The sequence below is a fragment of the Pyrgilauda ruficollis genome, unplaced genomic scaffold (genome assembly GCF_017590135.1).
Source record: "Pyrgilauda ruficollis isolate IOZ18807 unplaced genomic scaffold, ASM1759013v1 scaffold21, whole genome shotgun sequence".
Classification (NCBI taxonomy): Eukaryota; Metazoa; Chordata; class Aves; order Passeriformes; family Passeridae; genus Pyrgilauda; species Pyrgilauda ruficollis.
Window position 1 is genome coordinate 9,074,675 of NW_024520318.1, and position 19,388 is coordinate 9,094,062.

The 19,388-nt window shown below is 41.9% G+C and overlaps 1 protein-coding gene across 1 annotated transcript in view; it reads left to right on the forward strand.

Moving 5' to 3' along the window:
• PDE6D (phosphodiesterase 6D) overlaps positions 1 to 17,723 on the forward strand; it is a 34,658-nt gene extending 16,935 nt beyond the window's left edge. Inside the window, exons 2-5 of the mRNA XM_041467947.1 lie at positions 10,464 to 10,552; positions 13,700 to 13,825; positions 14,642 to 14,747; positions 17,101 to 17,723. Of these exons, the coding sequence (XP_041323881.1) occupies positions 10,464 to 10,552; positions 13,700 to 13,825; positions 14,642 to 14,747; positions 17,101 to 17,182 (403 nt within the window). The 3' untranslated portion in view covers positions 17,183 to 17,723. The remainder of the gene's footprint in view (positions 1 to 10,463; positions 10,553 to 13,699; positions 13,826 to 14,641; positions 14,748 to 17,100) is intronic.
• Positions 17,724 to 19,388: the final 1,665 nt, after the last annotated feature.

Sequence of the window (19,388 nt, forward strand, 5' to 3'; positions counted from 1 at the left end):
TAGAAACTTTGTATCAGGGGCATCACTAGTTTTTAGAGTAGTGGAGTTTTTTAAGCTTAGGTGGCTACTTGCCTTAAATCAGCAAAAAAACCTTGTGGTGTTGAGTGTGACCTATACACTGAATTCATTGAGGCACTTTGAGCTCAAAGTATACTTGAGTGTCCAGACTTAGAACAGAAAAAGAAAAGAACATTTTCACAGGAGCTCTAGTTGAATTAATATGAACTAAGGCAGGAACAAATGCTATATTTTCCCCCATGACTTTCCTGTTTTGTATTTCTGGTGTTTATTTAAGTTGTCTTAAAGAAAAGAATATTGATAAGTTTCAGAAGCTTATACATTTTTCTAATTTAAAACCATTTTGCTTCTGTTGTCAAAGGCAATACAGCCATTTTGCTGTCCTGTTTTAACATGGCATTTTAGACACTTAAAAATCCTTCTAATTCTGCAAGCAGTCTTCTTTATTTCCTTCCTTCTCCCCACTTCCATTAGTAATCCTTGGCAGTGGTACAGAACCACCCTGCATTCGAGATAGGGTGACTGAGAAACCAACAAAAGCAAGAGAAACAGAGTAAAGGAAACCACTGGCACACACCCCACAGCATGATGGCAGCAATCTGTGCTCCTGCAGTCACTCCAAGGTACAAATAAAAGTTTCCATCAGCCAGGGAGCACAGTTCCTGGCTTCCTAAAGAGAAGAGGCAGTGTTGTCTGTTGAAGCACAAGTCTTGAAACCAAACACCTCCTGAGATGTTTTCCTCCTCTCTTACTGATTCATTGTGTGGCTGTGGGCAAGTCTTCATTCCCAGTCTCTACAGCAGGCAGTTATTCAAAAGCTACTTCGAGAACATGAGTTGAAGTTTTTGAAGCACAGTGTAGTACTAGGTATGGTTTAAGTTATTGATCAGTGAGCTGTACTGTATTGCCTGTTTAGGGGGGCATCGTGTCTCTCCAGTTAATTGCTGAGGTTTGCCTCTTGTCTGGGGTGGCACTTGGTAGATGACAATGACAATGTGAAGTTCTGCAGACTGGTAGCGCAGTTCACACCAAATTTCCAATCTGCATATCTGTTCTTAGAAGTACATGATCTATTAATGCCTCCAGTAAATTACATATTCTTTTCAAACACGTGAAAGTGATAAATCTGGACTATCAGAAGTAGTCTTCAGAGCTCAGTAGGCTGGTGTGCTAGAGACCTCTGTACAAGGAGACGTGAAATGAAGGAGAGAAAAAAGAAATGAAAGACTAATGGGGAAAAAAAACCACATAGTCACTACATAGGCACAGGCAGTTGGAAGTCATGGAGGCTTTTTGTGTTGTCAGTTGCTTATTTTACCAGGGGGACACTTTCAGCCTGAGATATTGCTTGGAGCTGGATGGATGAACAGAACAACGGAGGGACCTGCTGATGCTCAGCTTTGCCATTGTCAATAAACATCACTTTGCTCAATAGAGAAATTATTGCAGAGGCCTTCAAGGAACAAAGACATCGACTGGCCACAAGCAGTGCTGATAAAACTGCCTCTTTAGAGCCTTTTAGGTTTGCTTTTTCTCCACTTTTCACACAAGGCTACAGGTCATTCAAGTGAAACTGTATGAAAATGCCAGCTAAGCAGCTATGTTTATCCCTTTTAAAAATTTGGTCAAAGAAGTCATTGTTCCTCTGCTCAGGTTTGTGCCCTTTCAATATGGAGAAGTGTGAAGATCCTTTTAGACATAAAAAATCCAATCCTCCAGTGTTGCAAAAATGACATGAAATCAATCCAAGCTTTCTTTTATAAGCAAGCCAATATAATGCATATTTTAAAACAGCTGAATAATTGTATAAAATAAAGAGGCATATTGAGGTTTAAAATGCCTCATTCCATTAAAGCTGATTTTATTGCATGACTGTCGTGACATCAGCTGTGTAAAGAACAATAGTCCATAACAATTTAGAGGGAGATAAATTCCTGTGAGGGCTTCTAGCTGCAACCTCCTTATCTATGAAAATGAAGTTATGCACCAGAACCCCTTGATAGATTGTTTCCATGAAACTCCCTCTACTTCACTTATTGCTGAGAACCTTGAAGTGTTACCACAATAGTTTAGCTGTGAAGAAATTTTTTGTTTTTAAGTCGTTAAGACAAAATAAAGTTATTTCCATTGCTGAATCACTTTCAGTGTTCATTTGCAGAGAGGAAAATTGTTTGATGTGCTAAAATTAAAAAGTGGACAAACCAATTCCAATTGTTTTGGGGTTTAAAGAATTTAACTTAATTTTAAGCATTCTGGATGTGGCTCCTCAATCTGTCCTGCAACCTGTCTTACCTTTTAATATAGGCCAGGCATCTTCTCTAAGGAAGTTGCAGTGTTTTAATTGTATTTTTAGTTTCTCTTGTATACATGGTGTCTCCCTTAGCTTTCTCTGTACTTGCATTCAGTTTTGTTCTGAGCTGCAACCAACCCACTTCAAAATTATGTTCTGATAAAGCCCTATGGATTTTAAAGGTCACATTCTTTTCTCGGATGAATACATCATTCCCATTGATTCACCTATGTTTCTACAAACTCAGACTATTACTGATGACATTAATTATGTTAATATTCAAAGGTTCTTAGCACAAGCTCAGGCTTTTCTAACATGCTAATTTGTGAGATGCATTTAAAATGCAGGGAAGATGGGAGGAGTTGGGTGTTACTGCACTGGAAAAGAGAAAATAATTTTCTTTGTGCAATTCCTGGCCCTGTAAGGAATGATAAGTTTTTCCAAGTTATTGATTGTTTTACTACCTAGATTGTAAAGCAATCTCCAGATGTGATCACATGTTGTTTTTCCTGCTGAGGCGTTGGTGTAAAGGAACTCTGTCAAGGCTATTGAGATTAGCCAAAGAAAAGCCTAAAAAACAACAGGCAGCAGAAAACAGCAGAAAGCCACTATATTCCTTCAGCTTGCTTTGATTTTGGCACTGTTGTCTGGTTCTAGGAACCATTTTAACATCTGTCTCTAGAGGAAACAAAGCACATTTTTAATAGTAGCAAACAGATCTGGCACAAAAGGCAGCTTACTCGCTCTGACAGGGGAATCTGCCCCCCAAGCCAGCTTTAAATTGTTTTGTTAGGGATCTCAAATCTTAGGGTATGGAGTTGGTTTGAGATTAGAAGTGGTTCAGTCTCCCTGGGCTGAGCTTAGTTCCCAGAGAAGTGCCTGGCATGCTCTCCAGGAGCCTTGTCTTCCAGACATTGCTGGTGTGCCAGGGTAACAGGGCAGTCTCTTCATCTGCTGCAGGCAGGAGCTGCTCAGGAGTGTCACACGTTGTTGCTTTTGTCTGAAGAAATCAAAGATTACTTGCAAATGCCTAAATCAGTTCCTGTTGCTCAGCAGTGACAAAAATTGATGGATTTTCTAAGAATTAAGCTTCTCCAAACTAGACTCATCTGAACTTCATCTGACTTCATCTGACTCATCTTGAAGCAAGTGTCTACATCCCTGATCAGCTGCTTGCAAACCACTATAATTTATTCTTTTTTCTGTTTTTCCCTCCTGATGAACCTTAGCTTCATCTTCAGTAGGTCTGTAACTCTTTCCTTTCAAATCTACATCCATTTGTTTCTTTCTCCTTTGGTTTGAGGGAGTGAGGAAGAGTCAGTGAAATAGCAGTCTGGCTTGGTTGGCAGTACTTAAGGTTATTACCAAAGAAATAAAACACATTCTCTCACCCTGCCTGCCCATGCTGGACACTTCTCCTTCCAGAGTCTAGCAGCTCTCCATCTTCATTGTTTTATTACAGGTACCTGCTTTTGTTAAGACTACTATAGGTGTCACAAATTCTGATTTAAATATTTAAGATTTGGAGAGATATTACTGAATATTTTCAGACAGTTAATTGCCAACAGTGAAAATTAAACATTAATTTAAACTCTGCCTTATTTTGCTACCTGAGATCACTAGGATGCCGTGGAGTAGAGATGGATGATAGTTGTTCATTTTGATGAAAATACTGAATAATATTTGTGTCTTTCAACCTAAACTGTTTGAAAACACAGATGTTTAACTGGATAAACTTTTTATTAGCAAATGCTGGACATAGGTTTACTTCATTTCCAGTGTTTGTAGAGGTAAACAGGTTCTATACTTCTCTAATTTATTGGCATCCCACTGCAGCTGAACTGGCTGTGAACAGACCTAGGCTGCATTTTTGTTGCAGACTTCTGCAGTGTGCCTCAACATGAGCCCTGTGAAGTTGAAATGTATTCAGAGATTCAAGCAGGAAATACTTGGTGTGAACATAGCTCAGCTTCAAAATGGTCGCCCAAGGTGCAGGGAGGATGTGACACACAGCAGGGAGCACTGGAGCTTCACTGCCCAGTGGGAGTGGTCAGAGCTCTGTCTACTTAACACAATAGAAGGGAGCAATATTAATTTCTGCCCTTTTAGCATAATCTATTGCAGCTAAGGTAAGGTTGGCATGGTGTGCAGTAACTTGTGTAACTGTCTTTCCAAATACGGGCCAAGAGCAGCTTAATCCAGAACTGTCTGATGGATGTTAGATGGAAATTAGTTGTGTGATACCAGATTTGTGCAGAGACACACAAAGATGTAAGGCAGAAAGTATAAAGGGAAGTACAAAGTATACAAGTATATGATATTGTGTTGATCTTCTTGCTGTCATGCTGTAGCTGTTAAATATATCCCTCTGATTACATAATTTGCTGTGAAATTACTTTGTTGGTTGCTGAGGATTTTTGCTGCATTTTGTCATGTGGTTCACATTAATCTGTGGATCTCCCTGGCTTCTGTTGCACAGCAATTTGTTCTGTACAGGAGACTTTAAAAGCAGGCTCTTTTACAACAAGGGAAGGAGTGCCAGGAGTGCTTTGAAGGGATAATTGGCTTCCTTCCATTTGAGGATTTAATAGAGCACCTTTCCAGCACCTCCCATCATTTTGGGAGCACAGTAACCCACATCTTGTGCATCACTCCAGGAAAGTTGGTTTATAATAGATGAGTTTTTAAAAAGTTCTGCCCCTGTAAGAACTGTCACAGCATGTTTTGTGTCTAATCAGGAACTCAACAAGGTGTGCTGCTTTCTGAAAGCAGAAGTTGACAGTACTATACCCCCAAGGCCCCAGTAATGTTTGAAGAATAACTTCCAGTTTTTGTGCTTTGGTATTCCTGTACACAGAATGGATGGATGCTCATTCAGTAGATAGGATTTTGCACTGAATTTCATCCTTGGGCTAGGAGGAGCACTGCCAGCATGTGTACTTGTGGCTTATTAAACAGCAGACAGCAGCATTTCTCTTGAGTGTGAACAGAGTGAATTCAAGGACCTGAATCAGCAGAATGTCTGTGCATAAGCTTAAATTTAAGCACACAATTAGGAGTTCTGTGGAAGAGTGATTTGGGAATTGTAATAAAAAGTGAGAGTAGAGATGGCATAAGGTTACAGCATGAGTGGAGAAGTGTAAGGCCATTTAGAAGGTCTGCTTTGTAGTCCTGTAGTTTGGTAGTTACTTTACATAATTTATATTGGTCCTTATTCCTCAGACTGGATTGAAACAACTGAGATGAAAATATACTTCTGGGAAAATATGTCTGATATAAATATATATAAATATAATCCCTAAAGTTTGATATTTACTTCCCTGTAAGTTAACATGCTTTCCTGTGCCATCACTGCCTGGTTGTGTCTGCTTTTCACAACAGACCATGAAAAAAAAATGAGGAGCAAAGGTTGGTGGGTCCTGATCAGAAGCTTTTTTGGGTCTGCAACAGAGATTGTTGTCTGAATTGTTCAGGGCTTTCAGCTCCACCTTCTCCCAGAGGATAGGTCTCATTAACATGTTATTGTTGAGATGTTGTTTGCACCTGGCAGGTAGTGAACTGTTTTTAATGTTGCATTTCATGTATTAAAAAAAAAAAAGCTGGCAGGGATGATGAAAGACCTTCTAGGAGTGGTTATGAACATTAGCCTTGTTTTTATTATGAAATGTAAGAGTACAGCAGTTCCTGAGGTTTTTGAATGGTGTAGACATAGACAGCAAGGAATAAAATAAAAAATTGATCACTTTAATAAGAGAAATGATACCTACTGTTTGCCACTGCCTTTGAGATAGTCAAGAAGTGCTGAAGATTACAACATACAAATAATAGTCAGGGAGATGGAAGCAGAACTTCTTTTAATTCCATACTACTTTAATGATAAATTTTGTTTGTACTCACTCTCTTCCTCAAGGCTACTCTTAATTACAAGTGTGGTAATACAAGGCAATCTTTTGCAATGCTAATACACTGAAAGATAAAGGATGTACATTCTGATTTGTTTGAGCCAAGTGATCTCTATAACACATACAAAAAAGAAAGAACTCCTGACATCAGAGGTATTAAAGAAAGCAAAATTTGAATTTAGAAATGCACAAACCATTTCCCTTCATCAGGCTAAGCAAAATAGGTCTGTGAGGGGGCTAATTCATGTAATGTATATAAAGCAAGTCAAGTTCCAGCTACTACAAAGCTTTTATGTAAGACTTTGCTGACCCAATAGGTGGTGGAATATAAATAGATGAACATACACCCTTCCTTCTGCTGTTCTACCTAATCCTTCCTTGCCTTCAGGATTGAAGAGTATTTGATCTATTGAGTCTTAAATCAGACATCATCTCCCAAAAAAAAAAACAAAAAAACACCCCAAGCCCCCAAAATACAAATGAATGAAAATTTAATGGTGTAAGAGTGAGAAACTGAATTAGAAATACACTAATGTTTTTCCTTTCCCCTGCCCCCCCCACATATACAAACTTCACACAGCTGGAGCTGCCTGGCTTCCTACTTGCTCTTAGCTACCCCTGTTAAATGGCTTTATATGAACCTCTTCAAAAAGAGTAATTGTATCAGACCAATATGAATTTACTTTCTCCTTTTCAATAATGCTTAAAATGCCCTCATCATTCTGCCTGCAGGTCTCCACTGCTGCTCAGGAGGTGGAGCACTCTTTATTTTTAGTAACAATATCTCTCATGCTGGGGTGGAAGAATCTTAAACCAATTAAACACATTAGAAGATAATAGCATGTGTGGGTTTCGTTCAAGATCTCCATTTTCTTCACTCTGGGGTATGTTGTATTACCAGCCTTCCTATCCAAGATGACAGAAATAGTCTTGATAAGCTGCTAACTAGGTAAGCAGTACAGCTGCTGCTTTGTCAGGTATTCCCGTGTCAAGAAATCATTTGTGATGGGGTTTGTCTCTTTTTTTCTTTTCTTTTTTTAAAAATTACATTAAAGTCTTATACATTATCTCAGTTTTGACTAAAACTTTTTTCAGATGCCTGTTTCTTTTTAAACATTTATTTTTTTAAAAATAATTAACCTCTTGTGTGTGAAGTGTTTTTTCCAATAGAAAGAAATTGTGTGTGTGTCTGTGCTTTTAAGATCTGATGATTTGTTCTTCCCTTTTAATAATGTTTAGTTACCGGGAAAAAACTTATGAACTGGCTGGTGTATTCTGAACCCTTCAAATATGTCTGAGTCCACAAATTTCTGCTCTTTGTATACACTCTGATTAGCAGGTTGATTTTGTTTTTTCATTTCCAGAAGTTGGAAAAGCATGCCCTGAACATGGACTTGTCAAGGTCAGAAAGCCTTTGACTACACTGACATGAAACCTTTATTTATTTGATAAGGAATTTACACAGGCTAGCAATGTTCAGATTGTTTAAATACAAGATATTTTCTAGGAACTGTGGCATGCATTGCTGCATGCATGAGGCATGGTCTCATCAGAAGGGTTAGAGCCTTGAGCTTTTTATTTATTCTTCATCTTGAATTTGACAGTCATAATACAAAGCATGGGGCAGGCTGTCCTGCATGGATTTACTTTTACAGTGGAACATCCATAAACAAAATAAAGCCAGATAGCACTTTATAGATGTCCAACACCCCAAATGTTAACATACATTTTAAATGTTAACATTGTTCAGCACAGCAGCATAACTTGTGTCACCTTTCATGGACTGGACTGAGAGAAATCCTGATAGGGAGAAGTTACAGAGGTCAGTAGTGTACAGTAGTGTTTTCTCTCACCAGAAATAGTAGGTCACTAACACTATTACTGTATATTTCAAGTAAGGATAATAATTAAGCTGTCTGGCTACTTCTCACTGAAGGGCACTTCTTTTGAGACTGGTGAATGTGATTTTAGAGTGCTCCAAAAATTGACAAGGGAAGAGGGATGGGAAGGCAAGGCAAGTCATGGCAAGGAAAAGGAATGGTCCATTAGTTAGAGTACTGATAGAGCAGCTGAGAGGCTGGATCAGTTCCTTTACAGTGCTGGGTTTGCTGTCCTGGTCAGAGTTTCATTTCCAGTTCAGAGGAACTCAGCTAGTGCTCAGTTTGGCACTACACAGCCTGTGGCCAAACCTGGGAGCTCATAACTCTGACTGATATTGATAGTGAGCAAACAGTAAATAATACTTGTGAGAGGACCATTCTTTAAAGGTAGTACAGGTTTTTGATAATCAAGTGCCCAATTTACTAAATTACTGTTCTAATAGTTAAGAGTGTTTGTGTGGCAGAGTATCGAGAAGATAAATGAGTTTGTCAGTGAGATGCTCAGATTGTCTCATTTGTTATTTTCCCCTCGTACATGGCATTTGATGGATGGCACACTGCTTTCTATGCAAATAGCTTCACCCTGGCTAATTTGTATGTTTGTCTGTGGGAAGATGTATGGGAAAATGGTGGATTTTTTGGCATTTTAAATTACTGTTGGGGCAGTTCCATCCTGCAGGTTGTGTTGGCTGAGGACTTGGAGTTTTTCAGCCAGCACCACATGAAATGCCCAGCCTTGCTGCAGGTTCTTCTTGCCATTCTACTGTTTCTTTTCTCTCTCTGACTTCCCTGCCAGCCCCTGTCTCCCTTGGGTTGCTGGCTGGGGAGAGAGCTCCACTTTGCAGCTTCCTGCTAGGATATGTAGGTGCCAAACAGAGCCCTCAGAGGATGCTTTTCATCTCCTGCACCTTTCTCTTTTGCCTTAATCCCAGAACAAGTGGTAGATACAGTGTGTTTGGAACAAGCCTAGCAGGACATGAGCAGGCTGCCCTATGTTCCCTCTTTCCATTCTCTAAGTTGTTGCTAAGTTTTATGTGAACAGACCCTGTGCACACATTTTCTTTGTCTTTTCAGTGGGGCATGGAAAGTCTGACCAGCTTTCCCCAAGGGAAAGAATCCTCACATCTCTGCTGAGGCAGCCATCTTCCCTTCCCCTCCTCCACATACATAATTTTAAAACAAATGTTCATCTGTGATGTAAAATTTGCTAAAGCATCTGTTTCATCCTGGGAGCTCTGGAAAAATGTGATCTGTGTGATGAGTTTGTGTGAGTCTGCCTGGAAACTGTGCATGTTAGAGGATGAGTTCAGTATGCAAATCTCCAACAGCTCCTATGTATACCCATGTCAAGGTCCGTATTGTCCCTCTTCTGTCTCTGCAACTCCCCAGCCAGTTCCTTGAGCAGTTGTTGTAGGCAGTACTGACTACGAAGGGTGCGCTGCCATAAAGCAGCCAAAGGGAGCTCCTAGAAAGGCTCTGGTTTGTGTGGGCTCATCCCACTGATCCTGCTCTGTTCAGTCTCTGGTGTCGACACTGGTGAATCCTCAGAGCCACCCTCAGGAGCTGCGGAGCAGGAGAGCCTGAGGCTTATGGATGGCCGTGTTCAGGATGGCATCATGCAGGTCTGCAGCTCCTTGTTCTGAGCTGTCAGTGTCTGAGTTACCCTGTGAGAGAGATTTTGCAAAGGTGCACTTAAGATCATTATTAACTGTCCCTTTGGAAATATTAATTTTTCCTACTTGCCTATAGATTTATTGACTAATTCACTGATCAGGGCGTTCTGAAAGCTGGCACAGCCTCACTTGCTGAGAGTGAAAAGAGAAGATCTCTCTTTGCTTAGCACTCAGCAGCTGAAGAATTCCCATGAGTGGCAGTTATGAGGTCAACAGCAAGAGAACAACCCTTGATATTAATATTTTGTAAGCTAAGAAAAGAAGCTGGATTGGATGTTACTCTTTTTCTCATGTTATGTAGAAAGGGCTCCTTTTCCTAGCGATTTTCAAATGCTGGAGAAGAGCAATTGTTTGTGTAACAATCTGTTGTTGTTAGCAATGTTCTTGCTTCTCCACAGCACAGTGACACTCCCTTTATCCTTTAGAAGCAGAGGAAAATGATGAATGAGGTTAACAAGCTCCAATCTAAAGTGAAAACTAAATCTGTGGCTATATAACTCTTGTTGCATTCCTTCAGGTCAGCAGTTGGTTTGTTTATTTATTCTCAGGGAAAAAGCATCTCTTTTCCTTGGCCTCCTGAGAAACAGAAACCATTACTGAAACTCAGCTGGAGCAGCCTATTTCAGAACTCAGCAAAGAATACTACACACAGCATTTAGGGATATAGATAGCTTGTTTTCCTTATTTGCTTCCCAATCAGAAACTGGATGAACCTTCGGGATGCAGAAACAGGGAAAATCCTCTGGCAAGGAACAGAAGATCTGTCTGTACCTGGAGTGGAGCATGAAGGTACTGTGTGACCATTGTGCATTTGGGACTGGGTGGTGCTGCATGTCTGGGTCACCTGAGTTGCAAACATACCCCTGCTTTGAAGGACAGATGTCACCTTTGTCACTTGGGCAAATCATATCACCTCACTGTGCCTCAGATTTTCATTGCAAATAAAACAGGAACTGTCATCTCCATCAGAGGAACTTGGGGAATTAATTAAAACATACTCTGGCCTGAGATTAATGCCCATTGTACAAGGAATACTTAAGATCTTATCTGGTGCACAGTTCACTCATCCATCTAGAAGATGGATGACTGCAAACTGTGGCAGATGCAGAGGAGAGCTATTAGGAGAAGCCACTGAAAAGATTACAGATGAGAGGATGGTCTTCCTTGGGAGAAGAGACAAAAAAAGTAGTTCTTGTATGTCTTAGCTAGAAAAGAAATCTGAGGTAGATGGGTTATGTTTAATAAATAGGCTGAGAAGGGAGGGAGACATCCAACAAAGCAGGGTAATCTGATGGTGAATTAAAAGGTGTGGGAAAATGCAGTTCTGCTACAGTCCTGCAGCAGAAGCAGGGAGGAGAAACAGAATAATTGTTCTAAAATTAAATCCATATGTGTCTTAAAGTCATTATATAGTACTTGTGTGTGTGTGTGTGTGTGTTCTGTGGCGTTTCAGGGCAAATCACAGTCCAGACAGAGCAAACGAAGAATCAAAGATATAGCAGAGTGAATAAATTACATTTTCTTTAAACAGGACTTATATTTGCTTTTTAAAGATGACTTCTGTTTTATTTAAGTACAAGTTTCTTTATAAAATGAACTCTTAAGTTTCAAACCATGATACTGTATTACTACCTTAATTTACTGTTACCACTTAGATGAAATAAAAACAATATTAATGTGGTATTGGATTGCTGCCAAAGTTTTAGCATTAAACTGCCTTAAGTAGTAAAAATCACAGCCTGAGCACCTGAAACTAGAATTAATCATCTAAACCAGCATTTGACAAGCAGGAGCTTTTCCAGCCAGCTCTATTCAGTGACAGGGCATTTGAAACTGGGAGGCAATTTGGAAGATGCAAATCTGTAAAGTTTGGTTTCTTCCAATACACAAGCAAATCTTGGGGTAAGCTGCTGAGGTGTAGCTCTTACAGAATCCCCACAGCCAGCTTTCATTCATGACATACAAATAGTCCTTTCATTATCTAAGCAAAGGTGTAGTTTAAAATGTAAAATCAGTATGGCTAAGGAGAACTTGCTTTCTTCAATGTCTCAAATATTTAAGGTAGCTTTATTTAAATGAAATGAAAACGTAATTATATGAGTATTTTAATTGAATTTCAGTTTCTAACTAAATGGTTGGACCCAAAATTACTTGTGAGTAAATAAGATATGTGTCATTCAACACTTTCTAATCTAATCAGCATTAAGCATCTGACTAAATGTATGTTAACCATGGAAGTGCTTAAATAAATGTGCAGGTATAGTACATCCTCAAGTTAACAAAAAGCACTAGTAAATTTAGGATTAAGTCTGTGCTTATCTGCATCCCAGCATGTTTTAAAATGGATTTAACTGATGAGAATCAAACTCCCTTCTTTTCTATTTTTAATAGAAAAAAGAGAGAAATAAAAGTAAAATGAGCTTAAAATAAATGTCAATTAAAATTTTTGCTTGATGGTATAAATGCAAATTAAAATGTCTTAAATCAGATGTTTAAAGACAATGCAGTCCTACTTTTATTAAAAGTAACTATTTTTTGGTAGTTTTACATTGTTAAAGCAAATATTCTCAGGACTCTGTCTTGGGGATGAAAGAATTGAAATTACTAAATTGCAGAATAGTTTTAACGAGTCATTTTACACTTAACTGCAAAGGGATGTTTATCCACAATGGTGTAGTCTGTACTGGTGAGGAGGGCAGTAAAGGATGGTGCCATGCAGGTTTCCATGGTGCAAAAAGTCCCATAAAAATTATTAGACAACATTTACATTTAAAACTCTTGCATTACACTTCTAATTTTCTTTTTAATCCTCTTTTACCAAGCTGTGGACTGTATACTTCTCCTTGGGGTAGGATGCTGGCTTACATTCCCTAAACCTCCAGCTCTTGAGACTGGTGTCGTATCAAGGTCCTACTCCATAGAACTGTTCTACATCAGAGAGATTTACCTGGGGTTTGGGAGACTCCTGCACTTATTAAACACCAGCCTGCTCCCTGCTCATGGATGTTTTGATGTGCCTTCCATTTTGGAACAGTTTGGCTCATAAAGCACATGCCAGCTGTCTTCCCTCCCCTCTTTATTTCTAAAAAATTCACATGAAACATTCTCCAGTATGCAGGAAGGAATTATGCACAATCACACCACTGAAGTATGATGGGCTTGGGAGATTTTTACTGGTTTGACTCCCTCCTCATATTCTCCTGATTAGGACTCTTAATCAGTGCTCCCAAACTGTCCCTTCTCTTACTCCTCTGCCTCTAAAAAAAAATCATCTTGTGCAATCTTTACCAGGTACAGTTTGCCACTTGCTGTTGGTGTCTCACCCATTGCAAGAGCCCAGAAACCTGGATTGTCAAATTGCTCTCTTGAACCTTCCAGTGTGGTTCTGCTTTACAGCCTGGGCAGGTCTCAGTGTTAGGGGAATAGGCTTTTGCCTCTACAGGACACTGAGATGGCTGAGGAAGTGCTGATGGGCTGAGAAACACGTTTGTGGTTTGCTCTGGGGATGCACAGTCTGAAAGGGAAGGAAAAGTGAGAAGGGCTAAGGAGCTTGGTGTGCTAAGCAGCCCTTTGGCTGCCAGTCATCTTCAGCACAATTCTTAAAGTAAAAATTTAAGTTGCATCTTATATTTCAACTTTAAAAATTATGGTGTTTAGTAACAAGCAACTAAGAACCAGGAGTCTGGTTCTGAGAGATCAGTATTGTATCCCTGGTTCTGTCATAAGTTTCATTCTTGGCTGTGGGCAGGGTACTTAAGGTATTTGCATCTTGGATTTCACTCTTGCAAATGTAAAACAAAGTCCTTTGTGTTTGTATTTTTCCTGCTGCTATGATCTTGTATTAGTCCTAATCATTATTTCCAAGTATAGAATAATAGTACCTGCAGAAGCTGGATTTTACTGTGTTCAAATAATGTTTCTTTATCTGTTTCACAGCTCGAGTTCCTAAAAAAATCCTGAAATGCAAAGCAGTATCTCGGGAGTTAAACTTTTCCTCAGCAGAACAAATGGAAAAATTCCGTCTGGAACAGAAAGTTTATTTCAAAGGGCAGTGTCTAGAAGGTATGGATGTGCTCTGTGTGCTGCAGCACAGGGACTGACCCCCAGCAGGGCAGGGATTAGAGTGACTAAAATGGGTTGAATGTGGTGATTTTAATTTCTCAGAGTAGCACTGAAGCACTCGTCTTGTCAGGACTAATGGGCCACAGTATTAAGGATAGCATTTCATAAGTGTATTAACACTTTGTTATGTAAGCAAAAAAGCTGGGTAATCATGCCCGAGGGCATAAATCCACCACAGGCTGCCTGAGGCAAGGAAACAGGCTATTTCAGAGTCAGCTATTACTGCAATTCCTGGGTCTTCCTCAGAGTGCCAGCCTAGAGCCTCTGGTTTGCCTGGGTTACAGCAGTGCCAGTGACCCCACAACTGCACCTCTGACCCCCCTCACTGCAGTGCTGCTCTTCATCTGGGCTGGAGGAGGGGCAGATAAAACACTGAGCTCCCTGTCTTTTGGGAAACCAGTTGCACGCTTAACCTCAGCTGGATCCCAAGATGTCTGCACGGGGAGGAGGGTGGTTTCCCTGCTCCCAATTAGGTGTGTTGAAATTCTCACCAAATGCCACGGAAGTGGTGTGACCTTATCAGTACCATCAGCTATTTCAAAAAGGGAGTATCTGCTCTAAGAGGAGGGCAGGGCTCAGTGCAGTTTAAGCTGTACAAAGTAATTTAAATGTAAAATGTTGGCAGCCCAGCGGGACAGTTTAGGGAGTTCCCCAGGCTATCAGGTGAAAAGCAAAAGGACCATTTGTGAATTTTCTTCTTTCAATGCCTCTGGATCTCTTTTTTTTTTTTTTCATATTTTTTTTTTTACTTTGCAGAATGGTTCTTTGAATTTGGTTTTGTGATTCCTAACTCCACAAACACTTGGCAGTCCTTGATAGAGGCAGCACCTGAATCACAGATGATGCCAGCTAACGTTTTAACGTGAGTGCCTTGGGCTTGCAGAGTCTGAGAGCAGGCAAAGCAAAAGCAGTGCTTGGCATTTCCTTGGGGGCAACGGTGGGAAGGAGAAGAGGGAACTGCTACCAACTCTGAATCACCTCACTACTGTTAGTTGTTGAGAGATAAAAGGGGTTAAGCCAACCTCATTACCTTCCTTCCCATAGGTCCAATTTGCATTAATATAGCAATAAAGGTTTGGAGAAAGTGAAACTGATTCTTTAATAAAGTTGCTTAATTTTTTGGAAGGTGAATTGTGAAAGGATTTTAAAATGTTTTTCAACTTATACCTGTTATATCCAGGGGAAAAAAAAACCAGCAGATTTTTGGGCCATTTTTAAATCAGCTATGATTGATCATTGACTCTTGTCCAAGGTAGTTCAGTTCATGCAATATATCACCTGTAGTAGCTGCTCTAGTGTTTGTTTCATCACTGTAACATTTTGCTGAACTTTGTGTCTTTAACATTGGCTTATACACATTTAGTGTATATGCATATATACACATTTATATGCACTATGCACGGAGTTGTATCTGGGGCTAAAGTACCTTTAACAGGTAGGAATCAGTCATTTACAGTCACCTGCAGGAAGATTTCACAGCCTCCTCACAAGTCTGCTCCTGGCTCTGTGTGCACATGGGCTCCTGAGCAGGGCAGTGGTGCCTCAGATGTGTCACAGTGACACGTGCTGGGCATTGCTCCGTGTGGGCAGCCAGGCTCCAGCTTTGGGGGCATGATGGAAAAGGCTCCTGGAGGGAGGCTCTTGGGAAGGGTAACCATCCTCCCTGCAGTGCTGGATGGGTGCTGGCAAGCACACAAGGAGAGCACTGCCAGAAACAGAAGGGTTTGGGAACCCTGCTGCCAACAAGAGGCAGGCAGGGAGCAGCCAGTCTCACTGCAAGGTCACTGTGTCCTCTGGAAGATCTCCCTCTCCAGCATTTTCCCTCTCATTCCCTGTCTGGAGCAAAGCCAGTTGCATAGAGAAGGCACTGGGATGGGAGCTACCATCACTGATTCCCATTCACAGCACGTTTCAAAGAGAGTGGGCTTGGAGGAGAGCACCAGTGTTCCAATAGTGCTCCTGGCACAGCCTGCTCAGAACCTTGGAGGTGCTGCACAACACCCTCAGCTCCCAGAGCTGGGCACTGTCGGTACAGGAGGAGCCAGATTTGGGAACCAGAATAAAGAAGCAAAGACATCTGACAAGTTGCTTTTGATCATCTCAGGAATTCAAGACGCTTCAAGAGAAGTTAGTTTTCAAATGACCTTGAGGATTTTCCAATGTCCCATTTGTTCCCTAAGTATGTCCACTTGCAGTGGGGAGCCCAGATCCCTCTCTCCTATTTAGAGAGGTATCCTAAAGTCATTCTTGAGGCTTTTCAGTAGAATGCCCCAGCCCAAAGAAATCCAAAGGGGAATTTGTGGCCCAAAGAAGTCATCATTTTACAGCTGCCAAGATTTGGAGACCCCTCATTTTCTAATATTCCTGAAGACCTCACGTTTGTCTTGGTGTTTCCAAACCAGGAGAGAATGGAGGTGTGATACTTGGTGCTAACCAAGGCACTGTGCATGAAGAGTTCCCAAGATGACTGAGTATCAGATTGAGGACATTCCCTAACATTTAAGTTCAAGCATTGTCCACACCACAGCAAAACCTTACACTCTTAGCAGGTCCAGTGTTACAGACACCAAGAGCCACAGTGGAGGTAGAACTGCTGCTTTGCTTTTCAAAATCCAGGTTTTTAGATAAGGTCAGATCACACTGCTTAGGTGTCCAGGTGTTGTAATGGTCCCAGAGTTCTAATTTTATGTACCAAAACCTAGAAGTCAGCAAGTTAAATCTCCAGAGCTTCTGTGACACCCAAATCCACATTTCCATTGCTGTTTGTATAAAATATGCTTGTGTCTTTGCATTTAAGCACTTCTTAAAAGAAATGATATGTTGGTTGATGTAGCTTGCTCAGCACTAGAGGACAGAGAAGGAGAATAAAAAAAAGAATTCCCATTGGTTTTCACAATTCCTGCAGGAGACAGGGGCCTAAAGGTGCTGGGACTGCTAGTTTATTTTTAGCAGTAGGAGTGAGCAGGAGTTTGCAGTCTGAGCACTGCAGCCTGAGCAGTACTGAGCTCAGACAGGGGAGGGATGGGGGAATATTCCACACAGGAATGTGTTTGGGAGATCCCTGAGTCCTGACTGACCCTGACCACAACAGTGCTCAGAGAAGAGGTTGTGGGGTGGTCAGGGTGTGAGCCCAGGCTTGTGAGAGCGTGGAGAGGAGCAACCACTGTCCATGCATCCTTCTAACGCCTCTTCTTTCTCCTCCTTTCCTCCCGCAGTGGTAATGTTATTATAGAAACCAAATTCTATGATGACGATCTTCTCGTAAGCACTTCCAGAGTGAGACTTTTCTACGTTTGAGATGGGGCTTTTTGGAGCTGTTTTAGTTTTCCTCCATACAGTTCTTGGTGCAGAACCCCCCCGACTATCCAGTGGAAGACACTCCTGTAGGCAGTGACCCTGGGGACCAGCTCAGCGTGGGTTGTGACCTTTGCCCATCAGTTCTTTTGCTTTCTTCTCTGACAAGACCAGACCAAATCCTCAGAGACGGGGCCATCTGCTTAGCGATGCCCTCAGGAAGAGAGGCGTCTCTGAACACAGGCAAACGATGGTCATGCAGAACCAATACTGTAAATTTATGTTAGTCTCATCCTTTCTACTTCTCTGGACCCTGATATGATCTCCCATTTCCACTCACACCGAACTCTCAGTGCTTTTATTTTGGGGTTAAGTTAACCTTTTCATTTTTCTCATGTTGTAGATTTTTATCCTTTCGCTGGATTTCTGTGTAACTGGTCCACACATCCTCTTACCCCAAACTTGTAAAATAGACTGTGATATCACCTAATGTAATTAAAACAAATTTCTCAATTAAAACATTCCTACCGTCCAAAGAAGGGAAGAAATGTCAGTTTTGTGTGTTTTCCTTTCCATTACAAAAATGTACCTCAGCAGGCACAAACTCCCATCGCTCAAGCCAGCAGCAGCACAGGGCTTTCCACTGCTCTGCCCCTTCCACAACCCCCCTCTCTGTGCTTTTCCTCCAACTGGCTACATCAGAAAGGTGTCCTGACTTCTCTTGCCAAGGATTCTCCTTGGCCTCCCCTCTGTCTGTTAATCCCTTGGGGCCGGTTGTCTCCTTGTCACCACTTTCTTGAGCAGCACTGCACACTACTGTGCTTTTCCAAGAGCCTGGAGACACTCAAGCCCCTCTGGAAAACCCGTGTACCCCTGAGCCCACCAGCATCACTCCCGTGCTGGGCTGGGCTCCCTGGAGCTCCAGTGGGGCTGCAGTTGCTGACACCAACACTCCCCGCGTGTGGAGGCTTCAGTGACACACAGCAGCACTTCTGTGACAGATTTCTCCAGCCCTGCTGCCACTTTTCCCTGCAGTTTGTAATCCGCTCTAGCACATGGACATTGTGGGAAGGGGCATCTCCAGCTGCTGCTCCTGAACATCACAGGCAGCTGTGCAATCACTCAGTGCCTTGGTCAGCCTGTCCTGTTGCTGGGCTTGAGATCCTCAGAACCACAGGGAAATTAAAGGCATCATTTCACATCCTGGATTCAGCCACTGGGTGTGTGTGGGAGGGATACAGAGTAAATATTGTTTAGGGGGTTTGAAGCTGGACTATTAATCCCCATTAGCCACAACAACAACTTTCTCACCAGACCTCACTGATGGATCCCAGCCTGGAGCACCTGCAGGGCAGAGTCTTGTCAGCAGTGTGACCCATCCTAGGCCAGCCTTCAAACGGAGACACCAACCAAAACTGCACCCAGCATGAACAACAGCCAGTGAGGGTGGGACCTCTGTCCAAGAGGAGACACAAAGGTATCCAAAAAGGAGAAACAAAAAAGGTTGAAGGTCTTGAGAGCAGGTGTCTTTGTGTTGTAGGGCAGACACCCTGCTAGACCCACACAGGAGGTGTCCAGCAGAGACAGGGAGCAGGCACCACCTCTGCCAAGCTCAGCTACAGCCAAGGACTGACCCAGAGCACAGGGACAGATGCTCTCAGTTGGGTGTGAGTCTACCCTGCTGCCTTTCCTTCTACTGGCCAGTTGTAGCCTGGGCTGTCTCCAAAGCAGCACAGCCAGCAGGTCAAGGGAGATGCTTCTCCCCCTGTATTGGAGAGACCCCACCTGGAGTGTTGCATCCAGCCCTGGGGTGTCAGTACAGGAAAGGCATGGACCTGATGGAGGAGGTCCAGAGAAGGCCACAAAAATGGTCAGAGGGAAGGGCTGGCTTGCCAGTGAAGGTAGGCTGAGACAGCTGTGGTTGTTCAGCCTGGAGAAGGCTCCAGAGAGACAGAGATTTTTGCAGCCTTCCAGTACTTGAAGGGGCCTATAAGAGATGGGAACAGACTTTTTAGCAGGGCTCTTAGCAATAGGACAAGGGGTGATGGCTTTAAGCTCAAGAAGGGTCAATTTAGATTAGATATAAGGAAAGAATTTTTTAGGGTGAGGGTGCTGAAACCCTGGAACAGGTTGCCCAGATCAGTGGATCAGCACCTGACCTGGTTGGAGATGTCCCTGCTCATGGCAGGGGGGGGTTGGACTAGGTGAC